This window comes from Lissotriton helveticus, chromosome 2_1, assembly GCF_964261635.1.
Source record: "Lissotriton helveticus chromosome 2_1, aLisHel1.1, whole genome shotgun sequence".
Taxonomy (NCBI): Eukaryota; Metazoa; Chordata; class Amphibia; order Caudata; family Salamandridae; genus Lissotriton; species Lissotriton helveticus.
Window position 1 is genome coordinate 569,067,149 of NC_136059.1, and position 26,618 is coordinate 569,093,766.

The 26,618-nt window shown below is 43.2% G+C and overlaps 1 protein-coding gene across 5 annotated transcripts in view; it reads right to left on the reverse strand.

Moving 5' to 3' along the window:
* ANKRD31 (ankyrin repeat domain 31) overlaps window positions 1-26,618 on the reverse strand; it is a 2,265,957-nt gene that overhangs the window by 809,937 nt on the left and 1,429,402 nt on the right. For all 5 annotated transcript variants that reach the window (XM_078675241.1, XM_078675243.1, XM_078675240.1 and 2 more), the window contains 2 exons: window positions 4,140-4,305; window positions 3,658-3,761 (listed from right to left, as the gene is read on the reverse strand). In XM_078675241.1, coding sequence (XP_078531367.1) covers window positions 3,658-3,761; window positions 4,140-4,305 — 270 coding nt within the window. The remainder of the gene's footprint in view (window positions 1-3,657; window positions 3,762-4,139; window positions 4,306-26,618) is intronic.

The window sequence follows — 26,618 nt, forward strand, 5'->3', positions numbered from 1 at the left end:
AGCTCAGCTGATTCTTACATTGTGTCTAGCCCTCTAGACCTATGCACTTAGCTAAGATTTTAAATTGCGGATCCAACCAATCTTCCTGGAATGATCGAGTGCAATGACTTCCTTGAGGGTAGCAGCATACGAGGACAACTCTGGGGTAGACCTTACATGCAGCCAAAACAGTAAGGGGTGTAGCTTAGCCTTCTCAATGATGGATGCCCAAGTCCAACCTTATCGGATGTAGCAGTGTACACCATGGTAGAGAGACCAGTGAATATAATAAACTCGTTCTCAGAATTCAAGAGAGTGTCCATCTTTTATAAAGTCCCACTGTTCGACTCCCTACAGTGCGGAGCCTACTACTTTGACCTCGTAGATCTAAAGTTGCATTGCTACTGGTTTAGTAAGAAAGGTGCTATGCTCTTTTATCAAGGCCCCTACAATTTGTCTATGCTTGAGGGTTTGTTTGGCTACGTGAGGCTTCCATGAGATATCTTCTGAGAGGGTAATACCCAGATAGTTGAATGTGCTCCCCTCCTCCAAAGGGGCTCCCCCAGTGACATTTTGCCTTTGAATGTCTTTTGGTGGTTAAGCTGTAAAAGCTTTGTCTTTGAGGTGTTTATCTCTAGACCCCGGAAATCACAAAAGGTTTTAAAACAATCTAGAAGTAATTATATCCCACCTGGTGTTTTTGAGACTGGTAGGGAATCGTCTACAAACATTAGGGTTACCATGTTTTCTCCCCCCAAGGTTGGGGCATCCACTGGAACCTCTGATAGATGCTGCCCCATACCATTTACAAAAAGAGAGAAAAGTGTATTTAGTACTTACCAAAGCTAACTCCTAGGAATGAGATCAAAAGCAGTCTTAAGGTCGTTGAAGGCTACATAGAGGCTCCCACGACCAATGACCACAGTCTTCCAGGTGAGAAGAAAAAAACGAAACACCTAGACAATGGTACTTGTTTTTTGTCTAAGCCCAGCTTGGAATGGGGACAAGATGTTGTGGTCATTCATCCAACACTGGACCTTGAGGAGAAGTGCTCGGGCAAACACCTTTTGAATACAGTCTATAAGACTGATAGGTCTATAGTTACAGGGTAGGGATCTGTCAACTTTTTTAAACACGGAGGATCACCTCTTCCCTTCCAGGAGGAGTGAATTTGGGCCCCCTTAGCAATTGCATTGGCTAAGGCTAAGATATAATTTGCCTAATTCTCAGTGTCATGTAAAAACACATCTCCAGGGATGCCCTCGGCACCGGCAGCTTTAGCCTTTGCAATACAAGAGATACAGGTCCTAATTTCACTTATAGAGAAAAAATCTACTACTGTGGCAGGAGCAAATCCATGAGTGTGATCCTCTGGCTCTGGTTCACAGGACCCAGAGTATAATCGAGAGAAATGGTCGTACAATGCCGTAATCGAGATGTTATAAGTAGACAGTGGAGACCATTTGAATCCCCCCTAGTGACAAGGAGCCAGAACTTCTGAGAGTCCTTCATATCGCGGGACTTCCTGATCTGCGCCTATCTATCATCCCACTCACTTTTGATTCTTTTTTGTACTTACTTATACCACCTCCTCAATTCCCTCACGTGAGCCACATTATTCACTCTAATTGCCTGGGCTAATTGTCTTCTAAGGGCTATACACTCCTTATTAAACCAGGTCATCGGATGTCTTAACTTCTAGCCTGGTTTGCGCAAACCGAGTGGTTTAGTAAAGTAACTTGCTAGCTGTTCAAAAAGACTTGTATGGCAAGCTAGAATCTTGTCCAACCATCCAGATCGATCCATTAAATTGCACATTTCTGCTGTAGATAACAGCAGATTCAGCCTGATAGCTTCGAGCTTACCTTCATGCATGGCTACCTGAGGCCATTTGAGTCGGCGATTGTCGTTGGAGGTGAGTAACTCCTTTGAGGTTAAAACAGGATTTGGAAGGTTAGCCAGACCCTCCAAAAATTCCACCCTCGCTTCAGAAAGGGAGTGTGTTCATGAGCTCAGCATTTGCCACAGAGAATGCTCTATCAACCATTCTCACAGCCTTTGTGACTGGCTCCTGACGTTCAGCCTAGTTGGCTATCTGAGTCAACACTGTGATAACCTGATATTTGGATAACATGATTGCTTTTCTGAAATATAGGTAAAACAAATATTTGAGAGATAACTCATGTTGAGTTAGGAAGGCTTCTAGCTGTTTCATTGTATCAGAATGCACATACTACTATGGTGGTTAATTTAAGCCTTATATGAAGGCATTTATTCTATTAGATTATTAATACCTGAACATATAATATTGGTGTAACCTGTCAGCTGTTGATTATGTAAACTGTGCATAATTTATGATCAGCTTTGGATTATAAACTCTAAAATGTATCTAGCTCTGCTGTGTATATCCTATATTTTTGAGAACTGCATACAGTCTGGTTTTTCCACCCTGCTTCTTCCAACTAGATTGACATAACATATGACTGGGGATCAACTTGGAAGTGGCATGACTGGAACATAAAGTGAAGAAATATGGTATATACATTTTGAAAAATAATAGGCCATGTGACATTACATAACCAGATTTTATACGACGCCTATAGTTCTTTAGACTTTTTTTAGGACTGTTCATTATATTGTCACCATGTTTACAAAGTTTTATTGGAGAGAGAGAGCAATTTATGTAAACACTATGGGCCTAATTACGATGTCGGTCGGAGTTGCCTCCGATCTACAATGTTTCAAGGAAGGAACCGCCCAACCATAGGTCGGCGGTTCCGATAACCCCATTAGGACGTGACCGCACATGGTGAAGTTCCAAATCTCCAGTTTCCAATGTGAGCTTGTGCGGTGGACTGAAAATTCCCGCAGCACAAGCTCCCACTGAAAAATGGAAGTTTGTAAACGTCCCTGCACCGTGAGGCAGGAACCATGAGGTGCTTGCTACATGGTGCAGGGATGTTTAAGGGGGCACTATGAGTGCCCCCCAGGCCCAAATGCGGAGGGTCAGGGGGGAAGGGGACCGTGCTAGGGGCCCCCAAAGTCAGTCAGAAAGGCCGATATGGATTGGCTGTCAGAAACCAACATCATAATCCCGACGGCGGAAACGCCGAACTAAGGGATTATGGTGCAGTTCAACTGAGTGACTAGTTGCCTGAGCCCATCGGAACCGAGTCGGAGTCCCCCAGCGGTTTAAACAGTCATACTAATGCGTCGGTCAGAGTTTAAACCTACAGTGGTCGGAGGCTTTCCGAGCGGCATTGTAATTAGGCCTACAGGGTTGTTAAACGAACCATATGACTACGTTTAAAAAAAATGCATTTCTCAACAGATGAAACCCTACAAACGTCCTTCTGTTGAGTCGTTTTTCCTTGCTTCCCACACTTGGCCATTCAAATTTGAGACTGGTATTTTTACGCCATACAAATTTTAAAGAAATTAGTCCCGATTGGGTTAAAAAGAAGCCAATTCCTTTTTATTCTCCCTCTAATGGTTGTTCAAAGCGCACCACTAAACCTGCAGAGTAATTATGGGGGAAACGTTTCTAATTTTTAGGGTTAAGGGGTATGCACTGGCATAGTTACGATACTTTGATCTTGCTCAGTAACATCCAGTGGTATTAACACATGAAGCTTTTAACACTATGCTTTGAGCAGAAGAAAATGTGAAATTAGTCACCGTGCCAGTTTTTTCTCTGGTTGCATATGGATGTGTAGCTGAAGGGAGTTCAGGTTCTTTTTGGACCTCAGGTGCTAACGAACGCGACTGAACACATTGCACTTCTGAAATAAAAGAAAAGATGTTTATAGGTCAGAGCATAACAAGATATTAACAAGGCACTATAATCACGAGATATGCTTTTTGTATTCCGCATATAAAAAATAGAGTCGTGCATGAAAATGGAAAGAAGATGTCTTCTGTATGCTTGGAAGCTTAATCAATTTATCACCTTACCACAGCATGCTTTGAATGGCTTTGAACAGACCAACTTTTAAACCATATGAAAAGGTTGGTACGTCTGCAACTGAGATCTAACAAATACCAACAACAAAACTGAGAAGCACCTGGGGCTTGACAATGTTCTGAGACTGCAGGATGTATGTGGCTCACAGTTTGCTCTACAGCCGCTGATATTCGATGTAGTACAAAGCAATCATTACCAGTGCTATCCTCTGGCTGTCTGCAGACTGCTCCAGCCTCTGGTGCACAGCAGTAAGACCTCAGCAGCTCTCTCATGTTCTCATCCATTGTTTCATCAAGTACACTTTTCCCAAACTTGTCGCTTGTGTTGGGGTTGGCGCCATGTCGTAGTAGAATTTCAGCAGCCTAGAGGAAAACAGAGTTATCATTCTATACATGCTTTCGTGCTGTCCATTTACAGCTACTGTCGCTAATATGACACACACCATGAGTTCAACTGTGAGGCCAAGAAGAGCGGGCCCACCCTTGAAAGGATCTGAATATGACGTGCGATACATGCAAGCACCGCGCATACCACCAGGCTGATTGGATGCCGCAATGCCACTGCCTCAGAAGCATACATTTTGCAACTAGAAAAGCGAGGCAAACTTGGCCAGATCGCAATTTAAATAGTAACCAGTTTTCATTTTGCTCTCGGTCCCTGGCCATCTACAAACCGTAACATGCCCGTTCTATCACTGAAAGACATCTTTCCTGTAGCACCTACTTACTTTAACTAACAAATAAACTACGTACTCCTGTTTATTTCGCTACTCTAAGCCACAACAACTCTTCCTCGTTCCCCAAAGTCACTAAGATACGGGGCTGGCTGTAAATATATGGACTTCTAATGTGTGCCCCTTTTGTCACTTCCCCAAGACAATGAAGACGGGCCGGCAGAAGGATCCTGGGAGCTGCCTCTAGGAAGCTGGCTCTGTTTATACTATACCAAAGTGAGCTATTGTGCACACAGAATCCAGTGGAATACCAAAAGTAGGTAGAGGTACAGTTAGATAGCACCTCACTCTCGATTTGTAGCAGTGTGGCCGAGCAGTGATGTAGTATCAGAGGACAGTATTAAGCATTTGTTGAACACACTCAGTCAGCAAATGAATGCACACACTTAAAGACTGAACTCCAGGCCAATTGTTCTTGTATAAAAATATTCTTTTAGTTATTTTATTTTCTAGAACCAAGCAATACTGGCACAGGTAAGAAATAAATACATTACAGTAGTAATGCAATTGGAATAGTTTGAATTATAATTGTATATGCCCTTTGGTTTGATTTATAGTATGGAAAAGGAGAAATGCAATGCTTAGTAAATGCAGTACATAGACTTGATTAGATTTTTTAGTAAAATTAGCAGGTACGTAACTTTTGAGATTACAAGGCTTAGACAGAGAAGTATACCTAGATACTACTCTGGGACATTTCCTGAAAACAGGTAAGTAAAATCGTTTTTGTTAGATTATGCAATTGTAAAGAATTTCGTTAGTTTCTCAAACTCCACACTTAGAAACTTTTCACGGAAAAACAGTCAATGTTATCCTACGGAGGAGAATAGTGTTAACGGTTTTGAGGTAAGTACCTGGTAGTGGGAGTTGAGGTTCTGGGGGTAGACTCAGGGTTCCCCCAGGGCCAAGGGTGGACTCTAGTTACACCCTCAGCGGCACTATGGCGGCCGGATGCAGAATGCCAAGGCCAAATGTTATCCAATGAGGGATAGGGCGCCTCCAGTTGGTGGCTGCTGATGCGCATGCCACTTGGTTGTGGGAGCAAAGTTCCTGGACTTTAGCTCAGGGCAAATGGGGAAACAAAGTAGCACCAAAGGTACACTCTCAGCGGCACTAGGGCGGCCGGGTGCAGGGTGCTCTTTCAACGTTAGGTGCCCTGTTGTTTTCAATGGCGAACCTCCGGTTTGCAAAGGCACTGCAGGCTTGTGGACAAACAGTGCCGGACTGGTACTTTCGGGCACCGTGCAATCCCCCGGTAGGCTGGATGGGGTGGGGGCCGGTTTTCCGACAGAGGGCAGGTTTTGTGGCTGGGGTCGATTTTCAGTCCGACTGTGAGTGATGTGAGTCACTTCAGAGAGAAGTTACTGTCTGACTGACTGTCTGTCTGAGTCTGACAGTCTGTGTGTCAGACTCAGACAGTCGCCGTGCAGGAGTGGATAGCCTGCAGCTGCAGGTAAAACAGCACAGCCTGATTGACCCGTTGTTGTATGCCACTTATTTGTATGCAAGCTGTAGAATTGAGTTGTAGAACTTGGAATGTAATTACTGTTCTATGTTGAAGGTTCTGGGATAGTTCAGTTGAAGCCCTACTGTGCTTGTAGACAGTCCTTGTGGTTGTTAAGCTGTTTTATCTTCTTGGTAATAAACCTACTCCTGGAACCATATACTGATGACCTGGTTTCTTTACAATATATTGGCGACAGTGGGAGTATTGTTCCAGCTGAAGAAGAGACAGCGTTCACTTCGTGCAAAGTAAGGAATTTAACTTTACTTGAATTTGTGCTTAATAGCACCAGCGGCTGTATTATAAACTGTGCCTTGATTGCACCAGCGGCTGGGGAACTTTTGTTCTCAAACTTTGGATTATTAAAAATCTATGAATATTTATTTTACCACTATTTTTTATAGCATTGAAGCTACTGCGGCTGTCTAAAATCGTGCTTTTGATAGCACCTGCGGCAGTCTGTTAATCTTCGTTTTTATCTTTACGACAATTTCGTCATTTATCTGGTTAAAAATTAACGTCTTGGTAAAGAGTTTAAGCGCACAGTTTAACGGCTACTCACGGAGCGTGGACAGCCTCGAGAACAACTTCGCAGCTTGTTGCCTGGTTGCGCGACTCCATTCTCTCATCCGCTCTACATCATCGACAAAGAATTGTGGGAGCGCGGTGCATTGTGGGAGTGACGTCGTCACGTTGTATCACGTTTTCGGCCATTTTGGATTGGGGAATTATTTTTTTTTTTCTTTTTCATCATTTCCACGTACGAGAGCACAACGATGTACACGCAATTCCCAATGCAACAAGGATTACTTTAATTTCTACCGCGATATACACACTAATTAGTGTGTTATATTAACAAGTCATTGGTGAACAATATCAAGATTGTGTATGCTATTTTGTGCATGCTATTTTGTGCAATCAGAAAATAAGTAGCACTAAATCTATGCATTTGAATTAGTCTTAACAATTTTGTAAAGTGTTTATATTAAGCTTTACTAGATAAGTTACTAGAATTTTGACAAACTATCCTGCAGCATTTTTTTTAAGGGATAAAAATTTTAGTTCATTTTTATTTATTATACTTGATAATTACAAGAAGTTTTCGGCATGTCTAATATAATGGTTCCACCTCATTTCTTATCTACAGCAGGAGAACCAAAGATGGAATGGGATTTGTGGTATCCCATGTTTTTGGCATATGTTGACGTATTGGAAGAAGATGGTTGTTCTTCAAAAAGAAAGCTTGATTTATTACGTTTATCTTTAGGGGGTCAAGGCATTAAAGAATTATCTGAATTGCCTCCATTGGAAGATTCTGATGAATCAGATGTTTTTGAGATTGCTATTAAACAGCTTAGTATTAGATTCGGAAAGAAAATAAACACAGTGATGGAACGTTTTACATTTTATTCAAGGGCACAAAAAGAAAATGAATCTATTGAAAATTATATTTCAGCTTTACGTGCTCTAGCTGGATCCTGTGCATTTGATACAATTAACTATGAACAGGTTTTAAGGGACCAAATAATGATTACAAGTAAGAAAATACAAGAAAGATTGTGGTTAGGAACTGAAACTTCGCTTAAAGCTGTAGTTAATATAGCAAAAGGAATTGAACAATCTGAAAAATGTGTAAGTGAAATAAGAGGTCAAAATCAAAATTTGTCAGTTAAAATACAAGCGTCTGTGCCTGAAGTTTCAATTGTTAAAAGTCAAACAGTTCAAAAGAAAACTTTTTATCCTAACAAAAAAGATAGTGTTATGAAAGAGAATAGAATGGGTAACAGACGTACATTCATAATATGCTACAGATGTGGAAGTTTTGATCTTGTAGGAAATTTCAAAAATTGTCCTGCATTAAATAAAATTTGTGTAAAATATAAGCGAAGTGGACACTTTGGCAAAATGTGCCGTTCTCCTCAGAAGGTAAATTGCCGTTCTCCTCAGAAGGTAAATTGTATTCCTTTAGATAAAGAGGGGACAATTGAAGAATTTAGCGTATTCAATTGTATTTCATGTATCTCTTTGGATAACTGCAAACGTTTTCCTTCGAGTTTTTTTAACATTGATGGTAAAGAAGTTTCAATGTTAGTAGATTCTTGTGCATGGTATTCTATAATTGATAAAGACGTTTTTGAAGAGTTGAGGCCTAATAGAGAATTGTTTAGCCCTGACATCAAACCAGGTAGTTATTCAGGACATAAAATTGAACTAGAAGGATTTTTTTGGGCTCAGGTCAGTTTTAAAGATAGGTCTACAAAAGCAAAGATTTATATAGCTTGCAAGGGGGAGTCATTTCATTTCATGAAGCTTTATTCGGTTCATATTGTACAAATGACCATAAAAGCATACAGGCAAAACAATTAGGTGATGATGTACATATAAAAAGCAAAAACAAAGTTTAAAACATCATACTTTTCCTAAAATGAATAGATTTACATATAAAAGTAGCAGTAAAAATACATGTATCCGATGAGTTCACATTATAAATCAACTTCATAGCCTCATCAACGCTATAGATTCCATATTTAATAAACATTGGTTTAAGATAGACCATCCTGAGATTCAAGAATAGGGTACAGATTAACATAAACTGCAGTGTGTTTTGTTGCGAATACCCATCACATGGACGAGGGCCAACAGGATGTTTCTTAGGATGGGGAAAGGCCACCAGAACGTGAGCCAATCCAAATCTAAGTCTTGTAAGAACAAACCTATGGGCTGGTCTAGTTACCTGGCTTAGGTATAAATGAGGGCCTTCACAGTCAATAAACTTGTTATAGAGATTGACTATAGTCAAGTGACCATTGCTAACTAGACGCTTTTCGGCTTGATACGACATAAATTTGTTTTTCAGTTCCTGCTTAGGGATATCCCCTGCAGCACACGGATCCACTATTATATCGAGACCATAAATAGCCTGAAAACTGTCTACAATGTTCTTTAGCCAGGGGATCTTGGTATAATTAACCAGGTCAAGACAATCCTTAATGACGTGTTGGTTGAAAACTGTCTCTTCCTTGTGCCAGATGGCACGCCAGATCATTAAAGGCCTAAATGAAACAAGGTCACATAAATAGACAGCCCCCCACTTCCCTATGGATCAAATCAGTTGGGGCAGAGGTAGGTAGACAGAGGAGTTTTTTAAGGAAGATATTTTCTTCCGTCTGCAAGCTGCCTAAGTTGGAATAACCCCACAACCTGGCCCCGTATAATGCAATCGAGACACTCCTTGCCTTAAGAATCTGCATTATATCACCGATTCGTCTATCGCCGAATTTTGAGGGAAATTTAAATATTCCATAGGCACTTTTTGACATTTTAGACTTTACATTAACGAGCTCCTGGGACCAGCTACCATCCCTTGAAAAGGACACACCCAGGTAACAGAACTTTTCAACTTGCTGCACTTTCACCCCTTCTATAAAAAATGTATGGTTTTATTAGTCCCAGCACCACAGATCATCGTATGGGTTTTACTCTTGTTAATTAATAATTTCCTTTCTTTTATAAAAAGAGAAAAAAGATCCTTCAGGCGCTGGAGTCCTATGGTGGTCCGTGATAAAAGCACAGCATCATCTGCATAAAGCAGTACTGGCACTCCTGACCCATTTACCTGAGGCGCATCAGCTTTGACTGTTTTTAAAATTATAACAACGGCATTTACAAAAAGGGTGAATAGCAGGGGAGCGAGAACACAACCCTGTCTTATTCCCCGCTTTACATTCAAATTGGGGGTACACTCCCTGCTTACCCCGTAGCGCACACAGGCTTGCAGCTTTTCATAGAGGCGAGCTAAAAAGAAAATAATTGCCTCTGGTGCACCGAGTTCTAGCAGGGCTGGCCATAAAATAGAGTGTTCGACCAAGTTGAATGCACTGCTTAAATCAGCGAAGCAAAGATATAAGGTGCCGCGCTTGGCCTTGGTGTATTTGCCAATTAGTAAATCTAGATTTAAGCATTGGTCTAATTTACCACGGCCCTTTCTAAAACCATACTGCGAGGTCGCCAGAATCCCATTCTCGTCAGCCCACTCTTCCAACCTGATCAGCAACACTATGCTCATAATTTTCACTGAGTCGAGTAAGCTGATTGGGCGGTAATTACATGCTGCTGACTTGTCCCCCTTCTTATGGATAGGGACAATAATAGAGTCTCCCCATGTTGGTGGAATCATGGTGGTTACTGCTGCATTAAAAACCAGAGTAAGTATAGGGCCCCATAACAGTGGGAGAGTCCTATAGACATCGATAGGAATCCCGTCCGGTCCCTGGGCCTTACCGCCCTTGCTGGCCTTAATACTGCATTCCACCTCGGCTAAAGTAATGTCCAATGGAACTATGGGCCGTAACCTTTGTTTTACACCGTTTTGTCCTGCAGCCTGAAATATAGCTAAGAAGTGAGTGACCCAGGCCTCACTGCTGACATTGGACGCGAGGTGAGAGGCTTTATCATCCTTAAGAAAGGGGGAGTTAACCATAGCCCAAAACAGGCAGCAATCGGAAGTATCCGCTGCCTGCGCTAAATTGTCCCAGGCTTCTTGCTGCAACTCCCTCTTCCTTTTGGAAAGAACCATTTTATAATCATATCTCAAAAGTGTTACTTTATGGTTATCCCTGGGTCTGAAAGCCAAAGTCTGTTTCAATTGAGAAAGGAGGGCTGTACAAGCATGATCAAACCATCCATTTTTGAGGGCGGTTTTCCCTTTCCTGGTCCCAGTAAATATGGTACCTACAGTCTTGTTAATATTAATAAAATTATCTACAATAAAAGATGAGGCTCTCCCTGGTGTCAGGATGCCATTAATATCTGCCATGGATTTAGATATAATTAGGCTCATTACCTTCTCTGATTTTTCCCCGTTCCTCCTAAACCTTGTCCCGTTTAATCTATGTGGTTCAATGTTAACTACGATTCTGGACATCCGTAGTGTACTACTTTTCCAGATCTCAGTTCTCATTAAAATACAGTTATGGTCACTCAAGGTGGATTCCTCAATAACCGGAGTCAGACAATATGGCACAATGCTTGATGAAACCATAACATGGTCAATATGAGAATTACAGTTCCTGCCTGTATAGGTCGGAATTGTTTGGCCCTTGGCATCTTTGGCAGGCTGTAAGAGCTCTAAATCATAAGTTGACAGTAAATAATTTATTGCCTCCCCATACTCATTATGTGGGAAATGTGGTGTATTATCACCCCTGTTGTTTTGTATCCACCATGCCCTGGAAAGCGACATTGGGCAGATCGAAGAATTAAAATCCCCTAACCAAATAAAATCAAAAGTAGTTTTTGCCTCTAATGCAAGCTTCAGTAAGGCACTTCCTAATTCAACTAATGCTTTGTGCCGTGTGTCGAAAATGTTATTGTAAAAATTAATTAAAAGCACCTCTTGGCCTTTCTTCTCGCGTATCCATAGGATTTGCGAATATGTCCATACAGTTAAGTGTTTAACAACGTTCAGCATTAGATTCAAAGATAGTAGGACAAGCAAATCACCTTTAGCTCTACCATACCGCGACTTTGATGCTTCTGAATGGTAGCATACAAACCCATCAAAACTCGGTTTTGTAGAACACCAGGTTTCTTGAAAACACATGATTTCATATGATCTAATCAAATCGACCCACCCCAGCTTTTTTTTTCTTAGATGCCCAGCCGGCTATGTTCCAACTAACGATTGATATCCCCCTCATATTGCAACAATTGGACTGGTCTAGGGCAGTGAAACAATTAATACCATCCCCTCTGTGCTCTACCTCAGTGGTTCCCAAACGTTTCACTCATGAGGACCCTCATTTAGTCACTACTGGAAGCCGGGGACCCCCAGGCAATTTGTATGATTTAAATGTCAAACATTAAAACTGTTATTCAAAAGAAAATACACACATGTGTACATCAAACAAAGACTAAACTTGAATTACTAAAAATGTTAGTATTTTTATATTAAAAATATTTGCAAAAATCGAAAAATCCTAATGGGAAGGTTGGTGCTGCATCTCGCGACTAACTTTTCATTGTTTTGTTTTATTTTGCAGCCCAAGTCTCCTGATCCTGCCTAGGCTGGACTGGAGACTTAAAGCTGCTCTGGCAAATGTTGTCAGACCCGTCCCCGTACAGTGCACACCAAGTGCAGTGAGTGAGCCTGACTACAACAAAGGGGGCTTTGGGGGCCTCTCCCCTAAGAAAATGTGGTGGAAAATGGTGCATTTTACAACACATTTGTCATTATATATGGAATTGTTTTAGTTTTTAAAGCATAGTGAATAATGACCGTACTATGCACCAGGATACAAAAATCTTTTGCCAATCTTCACTAATTGACAATCTTCAATAATTCTCTCACTACTGCCCTCCAACAGTGCCTCTCATCTCTCCATAACCCCACTGTCACATGTATTTAATTTGTTTTATAACACCTCTCTTACAACTGTAGGGCGTCAGAGCACTTTACATCACACACATACAGAGACAAAGAATCATACATGTGTAATTCAGTGAATAGAAATTATTACATAAGGCAAATGGGACTACAAGGTGTAGGTTTCACATGTCATACATACTGGTAGGAATTTTTGAAGGTTGCTGTTCTGGAGAAGCACACACTTAGGATTCAGAACATAGCAAAGGGGTTAGCATTGACTTTAATAATAAGGATTTATTTCTAGCCAAACAATCCTTTTTAGCAGCGTTGGAATAATGAAAGACTGTCAAAAAGCATAACTTACTAACTTGTACCCTGCAGTTTGTATGCAGCTCTTTGATGGCAGTGAACTTGTGAACTGCACAATAACAGAAGAGTCGCTGTGGCAAAAGCAAGAACCCACTGAGCTATGCAAAAAAGTAAAATACAGTTTTTGCAGCAGGCATGTTAATCATCTGGAGTTCCTAATATGAGTCGAACCTGCCACTGGACAAAATCCCCATCTCTCTCCAGCAAGTGCATTAATCACCAGAGTTATCTTGTCACTTTTATTGGTGCCCCAAAACTGCTGATTATACAAGGGTCTTTGCAGTGCTTTAAATACTGCTGCCTGCGGACCCCCTGGGAATGTATCACGGACCCCTGGGGGTCCGTGGACCCCAGTTTGGGAACCACTGCTCTACCTCATCTAAACCAGCAATTGTATTATCTGCACCTGTGGATCCTTGGTCAATTGCCACCTTCTCTATGGTAAAGACAAATTTGTGCCCACTGTCAATCATATTTAAATCAGTCTTCGGGGTTGGCTCCGGATATATATGTTTTTCGCTTAATTCGTTCACCTGGTTATTAGGAATCACACACATGGGAGACCCACAATCCTGTGTATGTCAGTCATTTGTATCTAGGGAGCTCAGGGCTTGATATCTATTCTGTACCGGAACCTCGAAGATAGGTGTAAAAGTAGGTGTAAAAGATCTACTTCTACTGTTAACAGGTGGTGCTTTAATATGGTGACTGTAGAAGTAGCCAAGTGGGCGTACACATACACTGTTCTCATCATAGGTCAGAGAGGCCGCTCTTAACAAAACAGTTGCAACATGTTGGGGGTGTTTAAAATTAACAATGACACAATCGCCCCTACAAGTCTTACTTGAATTGCCAATCCAATTTACCCTTCTAGTGGTAAGTATTTGATCAGAATAGGTAATTGGAAACCCACATTGCTTATGCAACCAAGAAACTGTTTTGTTTTTAAGGAATTCGTGTGATTCGTGCTGAGGCTGGATGGGATTTAAATCAGAAGATGGTACATTAGTTAAAACAACTACATAGGGTGCACAATCGGGTGGGAGATTAATAAAACGGCTCTTCTTTACTACTGTTACCCCCGTCTTACTTTCTGGTACTATTATTACCTGTTCTTTCTGACGTGTTATTGGCAGGGGGTCAGGCGTAGTTTCTTTAGTTATACTTAACCTCCCATTATGTGACTTTGGGGCATCTTTACTAACTTCAGGGCCCCTATCAACACCCCTACATCTTTCAGCCATACCAATGTGGGCATCCAGAAGTCCACCTAATCTTAACACTTCTGCTAACATCAGATCTAGTTTAACTACTAGGGGTTTAATTATATTTTCTAACTTGTCCTCTATAATGCTGGCTAAAAGATCAAATTGCTAAGAGTTCAAATTAACTGTCTCATTTTTGTCTATTAAATCCACATCAGGTGGGGTACATTTGGGTGGTATTTCAACTTTTCTTTTGTTATGGTTCCCCCCACGTTTAAGTTGCACTTTCTTACAAGTCCTCACTGCTCTAGGGGCCGGAGAGCGCAGTACTGGAGTGTCATGAGTTGAATCCAATATGTCCTGATTGGGTGCTGGTAGAACTGACACTACCGTTGTTAAATCGACAGGGTCACATCTATCATCCAGTGGTAATGCCATCGTTGGGGTAGGGGGTGTAGAAGATTAAGCGGGAGGACTCCCCCGACCTAGTGATTTTCGCCGCTCATTGTTAATTTTATTAACTACTTTCACTAAGTAGTTATCCAGCAGGGCTTTTTGTTTGGACATGGTAGACACTAGCAGCAGATCCTGATGTGTTTGACTATAAAGGGCTAGAGCTGCTGGATACAGTACAGGAATAGTTTATATCACCTCAGAGAGACCAATGGTGGTGCAAATCAGTTAGTCAAAGAACAAGGTTAAAATGAATCAAAATGTCTCACTTGGCATGTGTAGGTAATCTATATAGCAACGACCAAGGGGCCAGGCCCAACCCAGCCTCGTCCTGCCCTGGATTGCCATAGACTGTCCCCGCCCTTGTCCCGGGCTTCTCCCGGCGCGCTCCCCCCCCCGTGTGCGGCTTCCGGCCGCTAAGGCTGCTGGTAGTAGTAGTCCGCTGTGCCACACACTCTCCCCCTCACAGCGGCCGCTCTGGTGTTGCGAGAATGCGGCGGCGGGGGGTGAGTGGACAGAGTGACACAGGGCAACAGGACCGGCAAAGGGCAAGAGTTCGGCCTCGGCAGAAAGTGCCCCCAAGATTGCAGGTAGGATCACAGGGTTCGCCACATAGTTCAGCAGAGCCCCCAGAGAATTTTTTAGCACTGACATCAAACCAGGTAGTTATTCAGGACATAAAATTGAACTAGAAGGATTTTTTTGGGCTCAGGTCAGTTTTAAAGATAGGTCTACAAAAGCGAAGATTTATATAGCTCGCAAGTGGGAGTCTATTTTGGGATGGCCTCACCAAAAAGAAATGGGAATTAAATTAGACCCCAATGCTTCACCACCGGTATACATTGTATCATCATATAATGGAGAATTTCTTTCTGACATAAAAAATATGTTTCCAAAAGTTTTTGAAGAAAAGTTGGGAGAATATGTTCAGTTTAAACATAAAATTGTACTTAAGGATAATGCAGTACCCGTCAGGTATAGAGTTAGGAACGTACCTCTAGCTTATCGTGACAAACTAAAAGATATTCTTAATGACCTAGTTAAATCTAACATTATTGAACCTATTGAATTGTCTCCTTGGGTTTCTCCAATTGTTCTTTCCCTTAAAAGTAATGGCGAGCTCCGCTTATGTGTGGATCTTCGCAGTTTGAATAAAGAAATTTGGACAGACATGCATCCGTTACCCAAAATTAATGAACTAATTTCTACTCTTTCAGGCGCGTGTGTTTTTACAACTTTAGATCTCGCAAGCGCATACCATCAAGTAGTGTTACAAGACGAATCTAAAAATTTAACAGCTTTTGTTACACCAGAGGGGATGTATCGCTATTTGCGTATGCCATTTGGACTTGCCAGTGCTGCATCCGTTTTTCAACGGCTAATGAAAGAAATGCTTGAAGGTTGCAAAGGGGCTATTGCATTCCAAGATGACATTTTAGTTTATGGGAATGATGTTGTACAGCATGATGAAAATTTGAAAGCGGTTTTGAACAGCATACAATCAAAAGGTTTAACACTTAAGTTTTCCAAATGTAAATTCAGACAACAGAAAGTCGAATATTTGGGACACGAGGTATATTAAAGGATGGTATTAAGCCAAAATGTGGTCACATCTCCAGTATCTCTAAAGCACCTACCCCGATTAATAAGGAACAATTGTTTTCTTTCTTAAGTCTAACAGAATATTTTAGCAAATTTGTAAAAAATTATGCATCTAAAGTGTCTTCTTTACGTTTGTTAGTTAAAAAAAATGCTACGTTTTTATGGAATGATGAGCAGCAAGTGCAATTTAACGAGTTAAAAAAAGAAATCTGTTCTGCTCCATTTTTAAAACCATTTACTATTGGCAAAGAATGTATTGTGGCCGTAGATGCAAGTAATACTGGTCTAGGAGCAGTTCTCTTGCAGAAAGATGCTGGTGAAGAGAACATTGTTTCCTATGCATCAAGGACTTTAAAAGGTGCTGAGTATAATTATTCAACGATAGAAAAGGAATTATTGGCATGTACGTGGGCTGCTCAGTATTTTCGTCAGTTTTTGTGGGGCACCAAGTTCTTGCTTGGAACTGACCATAAACCTGTAGTGAATATGTTAGCTGCTGGTGGTGGCAGAGTTCTAACAGCTCGGTTGGCTAGGTTGGCGGCAAAATTACAGGAGTATCAATGCACTGTGGAGTATATTCCAGGTAGACTCAGTGTCCATGCAGATTGTATGTCAAGGTTAGCTTTACAGTTTGAGGAATGTGATGTAGCTTATACCATCAAAGATATAAATGTGAATGATGTTGTAGTGGTTTCAGAGGATGTGTGGATTAAAGCTATGTCAGAAGATAATACTCTTTGTTCACTTGATAGCTATCTAAAAAATGGCTGGCCAGAAGAAAGGAAGCTGTCAGGTGATTTGAGTTCATTTTTTAAAGTCAAGGATGAACTCATGTATTCACATAATATTATTACTAGAGGTGATAAAATAGTACCTCCGTTCTCAGTCAGGGAAGATCTAATTAAGATTGCTCATGATGGTCACATGGGTATGTCAACTACTAAGAGGCGTTTACGGGAATATTATTGGTGGCCTTTAATGGATGCTGTAGTGGACAGATGGGTCAGGAATTGTGTTCCATGTTTTAATAGTGATAAAACTGTGAAACTTTTGTCTGCACAGGTTACTCCTATTGAATATTCAGAGGGTCCATAGAGACGATTAGGAATCAACATTGTTGGGCCTTTAAACGTATCTGTCAGTAAGGAAATTTATGGTTTGGTCTTGATTGACTATTTTTCAAAATGGCCGGAGATCAAAATTGTGGAAAGGGTCCCTTCTAGTCAAGTTATTGATTTTCTCAATAATATATTCAGTCGTGAGGGTTTACCTTCAGAAATAATTTCAGATAATGGTACACCATTTGTTAGCAATGAAATAGAATTGTTTTTCAAAGAGCAAGGTATCATTCACAAGAGAGTTTCTAATTATAACCCACAGGCTAATGGTGAAGTTGAGCGCTTCAATAGAGTTGTCAAAGAATCGATTCAATTAGCAATTAGGAGCAATTTGGATTGGAAGAAAGCATTACGTGCTACTTTGCTCACTTATCATATTTCACATAATTCTGTAACTGGTTGTTCTCCTTTTGAGTTATTAAGAGGGAGAAAAGCTGGTTCTAGGTTATTACCTTGGTGGTTAAAATCTGATGAATCCAGCATGTCTAGTTTGGATATTAACAAGATGAGGGGAACGTGTTAAAAGGTACCAAGGGAAAATGGGTAAAAGTTCAAAAAAGAAGTTAACTGATCACAAAGTCAGAATTGGTGACTTTGTTCGTGTTAAATTAGGAGGCTCATCTTCTAAAAGATGGGCAAAGTGGTCTGATCCTATTAGAGTAACGGAGGTTTTTAGCAAAGCAGTGCGAGTTGAAGGGGGGGAAATTTGGAATTTTAGACGTGTATCCATTGTTAGATCTGATAAGTCATTTTTTAATTCCAAGAAATTATTTTCTCATGTGTATGATGAGGAAGTTGTTCAGAATTTTTGGGATAACTTTAACGCTTTGCAAGACACTCAAAATGTTGTGACTAATACTAGAAGTGTTACTGAGGAGACAATTGATGCTTTGAAAGATATTCAAGATGTTGTGAATGACAAAAGAGTCAGTACTGAAGAGATAATTGATTCCTGTGTTGTTTATAATGATAATTCTGAGCAAAGGGTTGTAGAAAATGTTGCTAGGAAAAGTTCACTTGTTTCACATCCACCTGTAAAAATGAAAGATTATGTTTGTTCTTGATTTTTTTTTTTCAATTTTTTTTTTCTTTTTTTCAATTTTTTTTTTCAAAGGAGGGAGGTGTGTTGTTTGCCACTTATTTGTATGCAAGCTGTAGAAATGAGTTGTAGAACTTGGAATGTAATTACTGTTCTATGTTAAAGGTTCTGGGATAGTTCAGTTGAAGCCTGACTGGGCTTGTAGACAGTCCTTGTGGTTGTTAAGCTGTTTTATCGTCTTGGTAATATACTTACTCCTGGAACCATATACTGAGGACCTGGTTTCTTTACAGTACCCGTGCGGTGTGCAACCCAACATTTCAGGAGGAGGAGGAGGTGCCTGTGCGCAGTGCGATGAATGATGCACTGTCTCTTCCTCCGCCTCGTCTGCGTGCCTCTCTAGGGTGCGGCTGATGTCATTACCGCATGCGCATTGGGCCTCGCGCAATTAAAAGCGCGTGTGACTGCCTGCAGCATCACGAGTGATGAGCAGAGGCACTGTGCGCACTTGACCGAAGCTTGCGGGCGGCCATAATTTAATTATTCCTAGGCTAGCCCGCCGACGTAGCCCCCGCTGCCTGCTACCAACAGCAGATGAGTTTTTCAGGCATTAATTAATGATTCATCATGCTGGCACAGTTGGCACTGGGCGCGGGCGTCGCGCCTCGCGCAGTGGTGATTGTGGTCTGGATTCAATTTAATTGATTGCTGCCTGAGTTGTTGTGAGTGACTTGCTTGTGAGCAGGGCGGAGGGCGGAGGCATTGACCTGCCTCTAATGACGTCATCTAAGAGCTGTGTGGGAAGGATGAATAAATGTCTGGAGACTATAAGACGTGCTTCCTTCACATACCGGGAGTGGAACCACTAGACCTTATGGGTATATGCACATGCTTCGGTCTCTCGCCTGCTAGCGCCTTCTTTAGCCTTCAATGAGCTACCCATTCCTGCCCTGCCCTCAACCAGAGTTGTGCGCTCAGCTCAGCCTCTCACAGGACCGTCGCGGGTGCAGGCAATAAATCAAAATTTGTAATTATGATGATGAATCAATCATCATCATGGTTTCAATTTTTGATTTGGTGCGCATGGTGCGGGCGGCCAGGCCGGCAGGCCGCGATTAAAGTAGGAGAACTGAACTGAGCTAATGCTGGCTGGCTGCTTTGTTCGTTCTCCTATTTTAATCACGGGCCAGGTCCTAGGCTACTATGATTGCTGCCTCAGCCTCTCGGGACTGCAGGGGGGAGGGGGCGGCCCCCGAAAGTAAATTACAGGCCCAATTAATCTTTTTTGCACATACCATCAGATTGAGGATTAATCTGATGGTATGTGCAAATGGAGCAAGCATTATTTGGGGCATGTGGAATCGATGTAAATGATTCCAAGGAAAGAAGTGATATAGCACTTAATGTATGTCAGGGTAAGTTTCTGTGTGTTACTTAACTGCATTGGTTGAAAGAGGTCAGACAGCAGCTGCTGTACGCTTGCATTAAAGAGTTTAGGAAATAGTTGCTTTGTTTTGCATCATAGCACACCCCTAACAACTTTCTTTGTAGCTGATGGTGTAATTTGAAACTGTGGCACACAGGCAAACGGAACATTACCTTTCTCCCAGGGTAATATCAAGTCAAGGAAGTAAAAAGCTCACAGCAGTGACCAGAATTTAATGAAAGAAACCCTGGCTGCTCTCATTCCTTGCGCTTGCACTGTACATGTTTGAATCCAGACAGAGCTGCATCAGCTCGCCACACTCAAGATGTCAATATAGCGCAGTGGTCAAAGTGGGCGGGATCGGCAGGGCAAGGCGTGCCCCTACTTCTTCAATTCTAAACATTTCGATCCCCTACTTTTTTATTTTGAAAATGTGTCTCAGGACGTAATAAATCGCCATCGCTTATAGATAAAGCTCGGCTTTCCTGGCATTCCTGACGGGCGAGCGGCAGAGAAGTAACAGGACTCTGTCTTTTCCATCTTGCCCAGAGAAGATAAAGACAGAGTCCACTTCTGCTCTGCCGCCACCCACCTACTCTTTCCTTCTGCCCTCTCTTTCTGTCCAGCAGTTCTTCTCTTACTGAAAACCGTGACTTCAAGATGGGGTTCTCATTCACTTTTCTCTCCTTTCTTTTATTTGCTCCCCTGGGAAATGGATCCAAAAAAGAAAATCGCTTTTGCTGTAAATCAATGTCGTATTTTTCTGACATTTTAATTCCAAAGTGCAGCATTGGGAATAAAAGTTTAAAAATATGAAAAATAAAAAAACTAAATAAAGTAAGACAGAGTAGTAGCAAACTGGCCAGATCGATTTTATTCACATCCAAACACATTCGCGCCACTTTTACAGAGTTTGCCAGTGAAGCGCTATTTTTGTTGTCTTGGCTTTATTTTCCCTGGGCTTGGAACTAGTGCACCAATCCTGGAGGTACTGCAATGTGAGGATTGAAAAACAAGTTTGTACTGCAGCTCTGCATCTCTACATCCAGGGATGTTGTCTTTTTTTACCATACTGCTTACGTTTTGTAAGGATATAAGCAATGGGCATTGAAATGGGTCGATTCAGGGCCCTGTAGTCATGTCCTTAACTTTTCAGGCAAAAGCACTCACGGATTTCTGAACAGTGAGTGTAAAAGAGTTAAGGTAACCATGCTGTTGCTGCTTACATTTCACATGGTTTGCTAAATTTTGCATTCCCTATGAGTGTTTGCTTTTTCCAGGATGCTGTCACCTTTTTTTTGGCAGGCCGCATATTGCTCTTGCCTAGTGCGTAATTTAAATTGAGCCGCATCCAGGTGTTTATAGCTGGCAACAATTGAGTTGAAGGCAGTCTGAGTTTTTCCCAGTGGGGCAGTATGGTGTTCAGTGGGGGAGAGGATGTGGCACTATGGCCAGAGCTGCTGAATTTGAAACGGGGTACCAGGTTCAGCCTAAATAACCAGTCCGCCAGACCACTCTCCTGAGAGAGCACAATCCCAGGCAAGACCTTAGAAGGCTTCGCAAGACCTTAGAAGCCCCGGTGTCGTGGCACCAGCAGGTGGACCCTAGCATGGCAAGTGTAGGTTAACCTTCAAGGCGTGTCCACCACTATCCATACTGAAGTTCACATCCAGTCTTGCGGGCAGGCCTATGAAGCAGCACACCCTAGAACAACAGTGACCCTGTCACTGAGATCACAGGACCCTTGAGTAGGTCCAGCTCTAGGGCGGTGCAACCGGTGTGACCGCACCGGGTGCTGACTTTAGGTGGAGGCATCATGTTTGCAAGTATATTATGGTTTTAAAAACACCTGCTGCCTCCTTCCTGGCCTCCAGCAATTTTCAGTAACAATAAAAATGTCATGATGACTCTGGTGATTAATGTTCTTCCTAGAGAGAGATATCGAAATTTTGTTTAGTGGAAGATTTGACTCATGGAAAGGTAGCTCAGAGGGTTAATATTCCTGCTGCAGGGGGGAGGAGCCAAGCTCGCGTCCGAGATGGCCGCGCTTTAGCTCGGCTCCGTCAACTTTCCTGTTCGAAACATAAATCCTGCCTTTATCCTGCCCCGGGAAGACAATTTCTGCTACGCTGTGGATCTACGGCGATTTATAGACACTTACCGTCTGTTCCGGTTGTCTCTGGGTGCCGTGGTTCCGGAACTGTGCCTTCGCTCGCTTCGGAACCTCCGGAGCGGACTGGCCTGAATCTCCTTGGCGGCGCCCGGACGGGGCGCTACGCTATGGCCGGCCCTTGATGGCGCAGTGGACTCGGCCGACGAGGCGGTTGTGCAGAGAGGCCGGTCGCGGCTTTCTGGTTTGATCAGGCGGTCCCGCGGCCTGGGGTGGAGGCGCTGCCTTCTGTTGACGGGACTGACCGTAATTGTGGCTTGTCCCCCCCTTTGTTCTCCGGTCCGGCCATTTTGAGTGCCTCCGCCCGGACTCGGAGAACGGGGCCGGCGGCATTGGGGGGCCGGCGATCCTCCTTCTTTTGGTGGCCCCCCTTCCTGCTCTGGACGTGCCTCTGCTGGTGGTCGACTGAATTCCGTTTGTCTTGCTGTGGCTCGGTCGGGGTTCGGGGAACGCTGCGATCCCGCCAGGCTTCCAAGATGGCGGCCGACCCTGTATATCTCAGCCGGGCCGAGATGGGCGGCGGTGGTCCACGATGTGGCACAGAAACCGGATACTGTAAAGGTGTTCCTACACTTAAGGACATCCTCGCCGCCCTGCGCTCCTGGGATACTCCTGTGGCCGCACCCGCTGTTCACCTGGAGGAGGCTCGTTTCGCTGGGCCGTTTGAGCCCCCCCTGGCGTGTGCGGCTACGTCGCTGCTAGGTGCGGCTGGTTCTATCCTGGAAATTGTGGACCCGGTGGCTGCCGTTTCTGCTGATGTGCGGAGTTCCGCTGCCCTCCATCGTGATGTGTCCTCTCCTGTGCTGTGGGTCGGTGGGCCGGGTCCTGTCCGGGCCGGTCTTGGTGGTTCTTCCTGTTCTTCATCTCCTCGAATGGCCGATCGTAGATCCTGTGCTGACTCCGCTGGGTCGACTTTCCTCGGATCATCTTCGGAACTGTGCCTGCCTTGTGTACAATGGTTTCTGACTGCTCCGGATCATTCGAGTGGTGCACGGAACATCTTATGCGGTTTGAAGTTTGACCTCCCTGTTCTCTGCCTCCTGTTCCTTGTGGTCTGGTTCTTCGTGAGGCGGACTGCTACAGATTTGGAAAGAAAAGGACAGGGATGAGACGATCTTGCCTTTGTGGACTGTTGTCTTGCAATGGTTGGATGATCGATTAGTACGGTATGACCATGTCGGACTTTTGTCGTATTCCTGCTCTGTATCCTTCAATTCTTCGTCTTCCCGTGGACACTGATGTTTCGGACGGGAGGGTGGGAGCCGTTGATTCTGTTATATGGCCCTCTCCCGTGTTCCTTTCTCCCTTATTCCTTCTTTTCCCCCCCTTTTTTTGTCTTTATGGTTCTATCTTGCTTTAGCTCTTCTATATTTCGGGTTCTGATTAGGGCGACAGGCACGCTGCTGGGGGGTGGGCCATAGCCTTCTGCAGGGGTGCAGGGTGGGCCTGCGGGGTGGGGTCTGTCATTTCTTTGGGGGGGTTTTTTCCCCTCCTTTTTCTTATTTTTTGGTTCTATGGCTCTTGTGTGTCCTCTTTTTCGGGACGCGGTCTCAGCATGTGTCCCCCTGGGTGGGTTGTTCTTGATGCGCTGGCCTTGGGTCTTATTGTGACTTTGGCTCACTATTTAATTTGGCTCTGGTTACTACCGGTTCTGTATACCGATTTGTGGTTTCCGGCCTCGTTTGCCATGGGGCACATGCTGGGGTGGCGTTCTTCCTTTCGCTTTTTGTCCCTTTTCCCTCTTTTTCCTCCCTTCCTCCCCCCTCTCGTGGGTTTTTTTTTTCCTTATTCCCTGGGTTGTGTGACGGAGGGCTTTATTTGATAAGCTTTTTTCGACTCTGTTTGATATGATATGTTCTTATTGTGGTGGGTGGCGTTGAACGGCAGTTGCCACTGTTTTCCTGTGCGACTCATATTCTGCCCTTACCGATAGGTACTTGTCATTATTGAGTTATCCTGTATCTTTTATCATGGCTGTTCGCGGCCCACCACGGCCCTCCGAGACTTCCTACCTGTTTATTATCCTGTTGTACCCGTTTCTATATATTAGAAAATCAACCTTCTCGTATCCTGTCCCTGCTGGTTGCTATATGGCTTTTAGCCCTTATTTCCTGTATGATTTGTTGTGATATTCTGTATGCGTCTCTGTATTGTTGATTATGCTCCTTATCTGTGGTGGCCGGCCCGCTGGGTTGTAGGCCCGTATTTGTGAGCCTTCCCTGTACAATAAAGGTTTAAAAAAAATAAATAAATAAATAAATAAAAATATTCCTGCTGCAAAGAACATGTAATGTAAATAGGCCAGTGGGCTACTGATTTTGTCAGAGAGATCCTTTTGTTACTTGCAGTTTATAAGTTAAAATCCAAACATAGAACAGTGAGCTATTAACTGTCATCTACTCCGCAGCAACACAGGTCACATTTTTTATTAACTTTTGATATGTTTGAGCTACAAACAATTTATTAGTTTAAATGGTCAGATCATGCACCAGATCTTGCATTATGAAGCAAATATGGCAGATCCATTATTACTTAGAAAACATTTGCAAACTAGGATATTTAGTCATTCATGTTTGAACTGCTGTTGTGGAAAAGGGAGAAGTGCTGATGACAAACTCCATGGCTCGGAGACAAATGGCTTGTGCTTCCACATTTTATCGTATTTGGGACATTCTGTGAATAGAAGCATATCCCAGTTTGTGAATAAATGTCATTATAACCCTAAATAATCATGTGTATCCATTGGTTGATAAAAGTGGGCAGTGAAACCAAACAAATACTAAAAATTGGGATGTTTGTGCATTCTGGCCACACCTCTCGCTCCGCCCACTGATCCAATCCTTGGGTTATTCCTGCCCTCTGAATCTCCGCCCACAGTTCCCCTACTTTTTTCCCCCCACTTCGACCACTGATATATCGTGTTGCTGGATAGTGGGAACACCACACCAGTACAAAGTGCCATACCTATGATATTATAAATTCCAATAAACTGTTGACTAGCAGGTAGCCCACTGTACCACCTGATTAATGAGTCATTATCACACTGTTGTTAACAGCCACTGGGGTCTCTGCCTGCAGAGGCACGGCTGGGCGCTCACTGTTTACACAGATTTGGGTGGTAGTAAATATGTCGGAAGCCTAAGCAAGCCCAGGAAAAAAGTAGCGCAAAGTAGGATGCTCACACATCGGAACACCATGGAGTCTGCAGCCTGGCATCTGATTGAGCCCAGTTTTCTGCTGAGCTCGACTGCCAAGCTATCCCTCAGTGCCAGTGATCCAGGAGCTATATTCGGTACAAAGACGGCTACATTCTGAAGTATAGTCAAGGGGAAATTCTGTATTACAATAATGGACATATACTGCCGTACCGTAACGACATGTTATTCAGTACGTTAATACCCGTTTTGTTATAATACAATAAGATCTATATTATCTAATTCAACTATTCCCTTATTCTGTAGTGAAAGAATATTGCATTATGTGGAACAACGATGGCGCTTTGGTGTAGTGAGGATAAAATTATAAGTAAATTAGTGGTATGTTCTGTAGTGAAATTATGGAAATCTCTCTCTCTCCTTCCCTCTCTCTCCTTCTCTCTCCCTCTCCTTCTCTCTCTCCTTCTCTCTCCTTCTCTCTCTCTCTCTCCTTCTCTCTCCTTCTGTCTCTCTCTCCCTCTCTCTCTCTCCTTCCATCTCTCCCCCTCTCTCTCTGTATCCCTCTCTCCCTCTCTCTTTCTCTATCCCTCTCTCTCTCCCACTCTCTCTCTCTCTCTGTCTCTTTCTCTCTCGCGCCCCCTCTCTTTCCCCCTCCTTCTCCCTCCCTCCCACTCTTTCTTTCTCTCGCCCCTCTCTCTCCCTTTCTCTCTCCCTCCCTCCCTCCCTCTATCTCTCTCTCGCTCTATCCCTCTCTCTCTATTTCTCTATCCCTCTCTCTCTTTCACACTCTCACGCCCTCTCTATTTATCCCTCTCAATCTCTCTCTCTATATCCCTCTCTCGCTCTCTCCCCCTCTCTCTCCCTCCCTCTATCCCCACTCTCTCCCTCTCTATCCCCATATCTCTCTTGCTTCCTCTCTCACCCTCTATCCCTTTCTCTCTATCCTTTTCTCTCTCTCCCTCTCTCTATCCCTCCCTCTCTCTTTTCTATCCCTGTATTTCTCTCCCTCTCTCTTTCTCCCTCTCTCTTTCCCCCTCCCTCTCTCCCCCTCTCTCTCCATCTCTCTCTCTCTCACTGTCTCCCTCCTTCTATCTCCCCCTCCCTCTCTCTCCCCCTCTCTCGTCCCTCTCTCTATCGCTCCCTCTCTCTTTCCATCCCTCTCCCCATCTTTCTCTCAGTCCTTTCTTTCCTCTATCTCTCATTCTCTTCCTCTTTTTCTCCCTCTTCTTCTCCCTTTCTCTTCTTCTGTCTCCCTCTCTCTCTCCGCCTTCCTTCCCCCCTCTTTCCTCCCCACGTAAAAACATAGCCAGCCCTTTTGCCACAGTGAGTGCTTGTTCATGCTCCCAGCTTTTCTATACAATATTTTTTGTCAATGACAGTATAATGCAGACGTCTTCATTTGATTTTCATGAGTGTTTAGACCTCTTGGCGGATCCGCCTAGGGGTTGGGGTAGAGGGGGCAGGGAGCCTCATCACTATTCCGAACACGTGTACCTGGAACAACTGGTCTTGCACAAACTGCTTAAATTCAGAG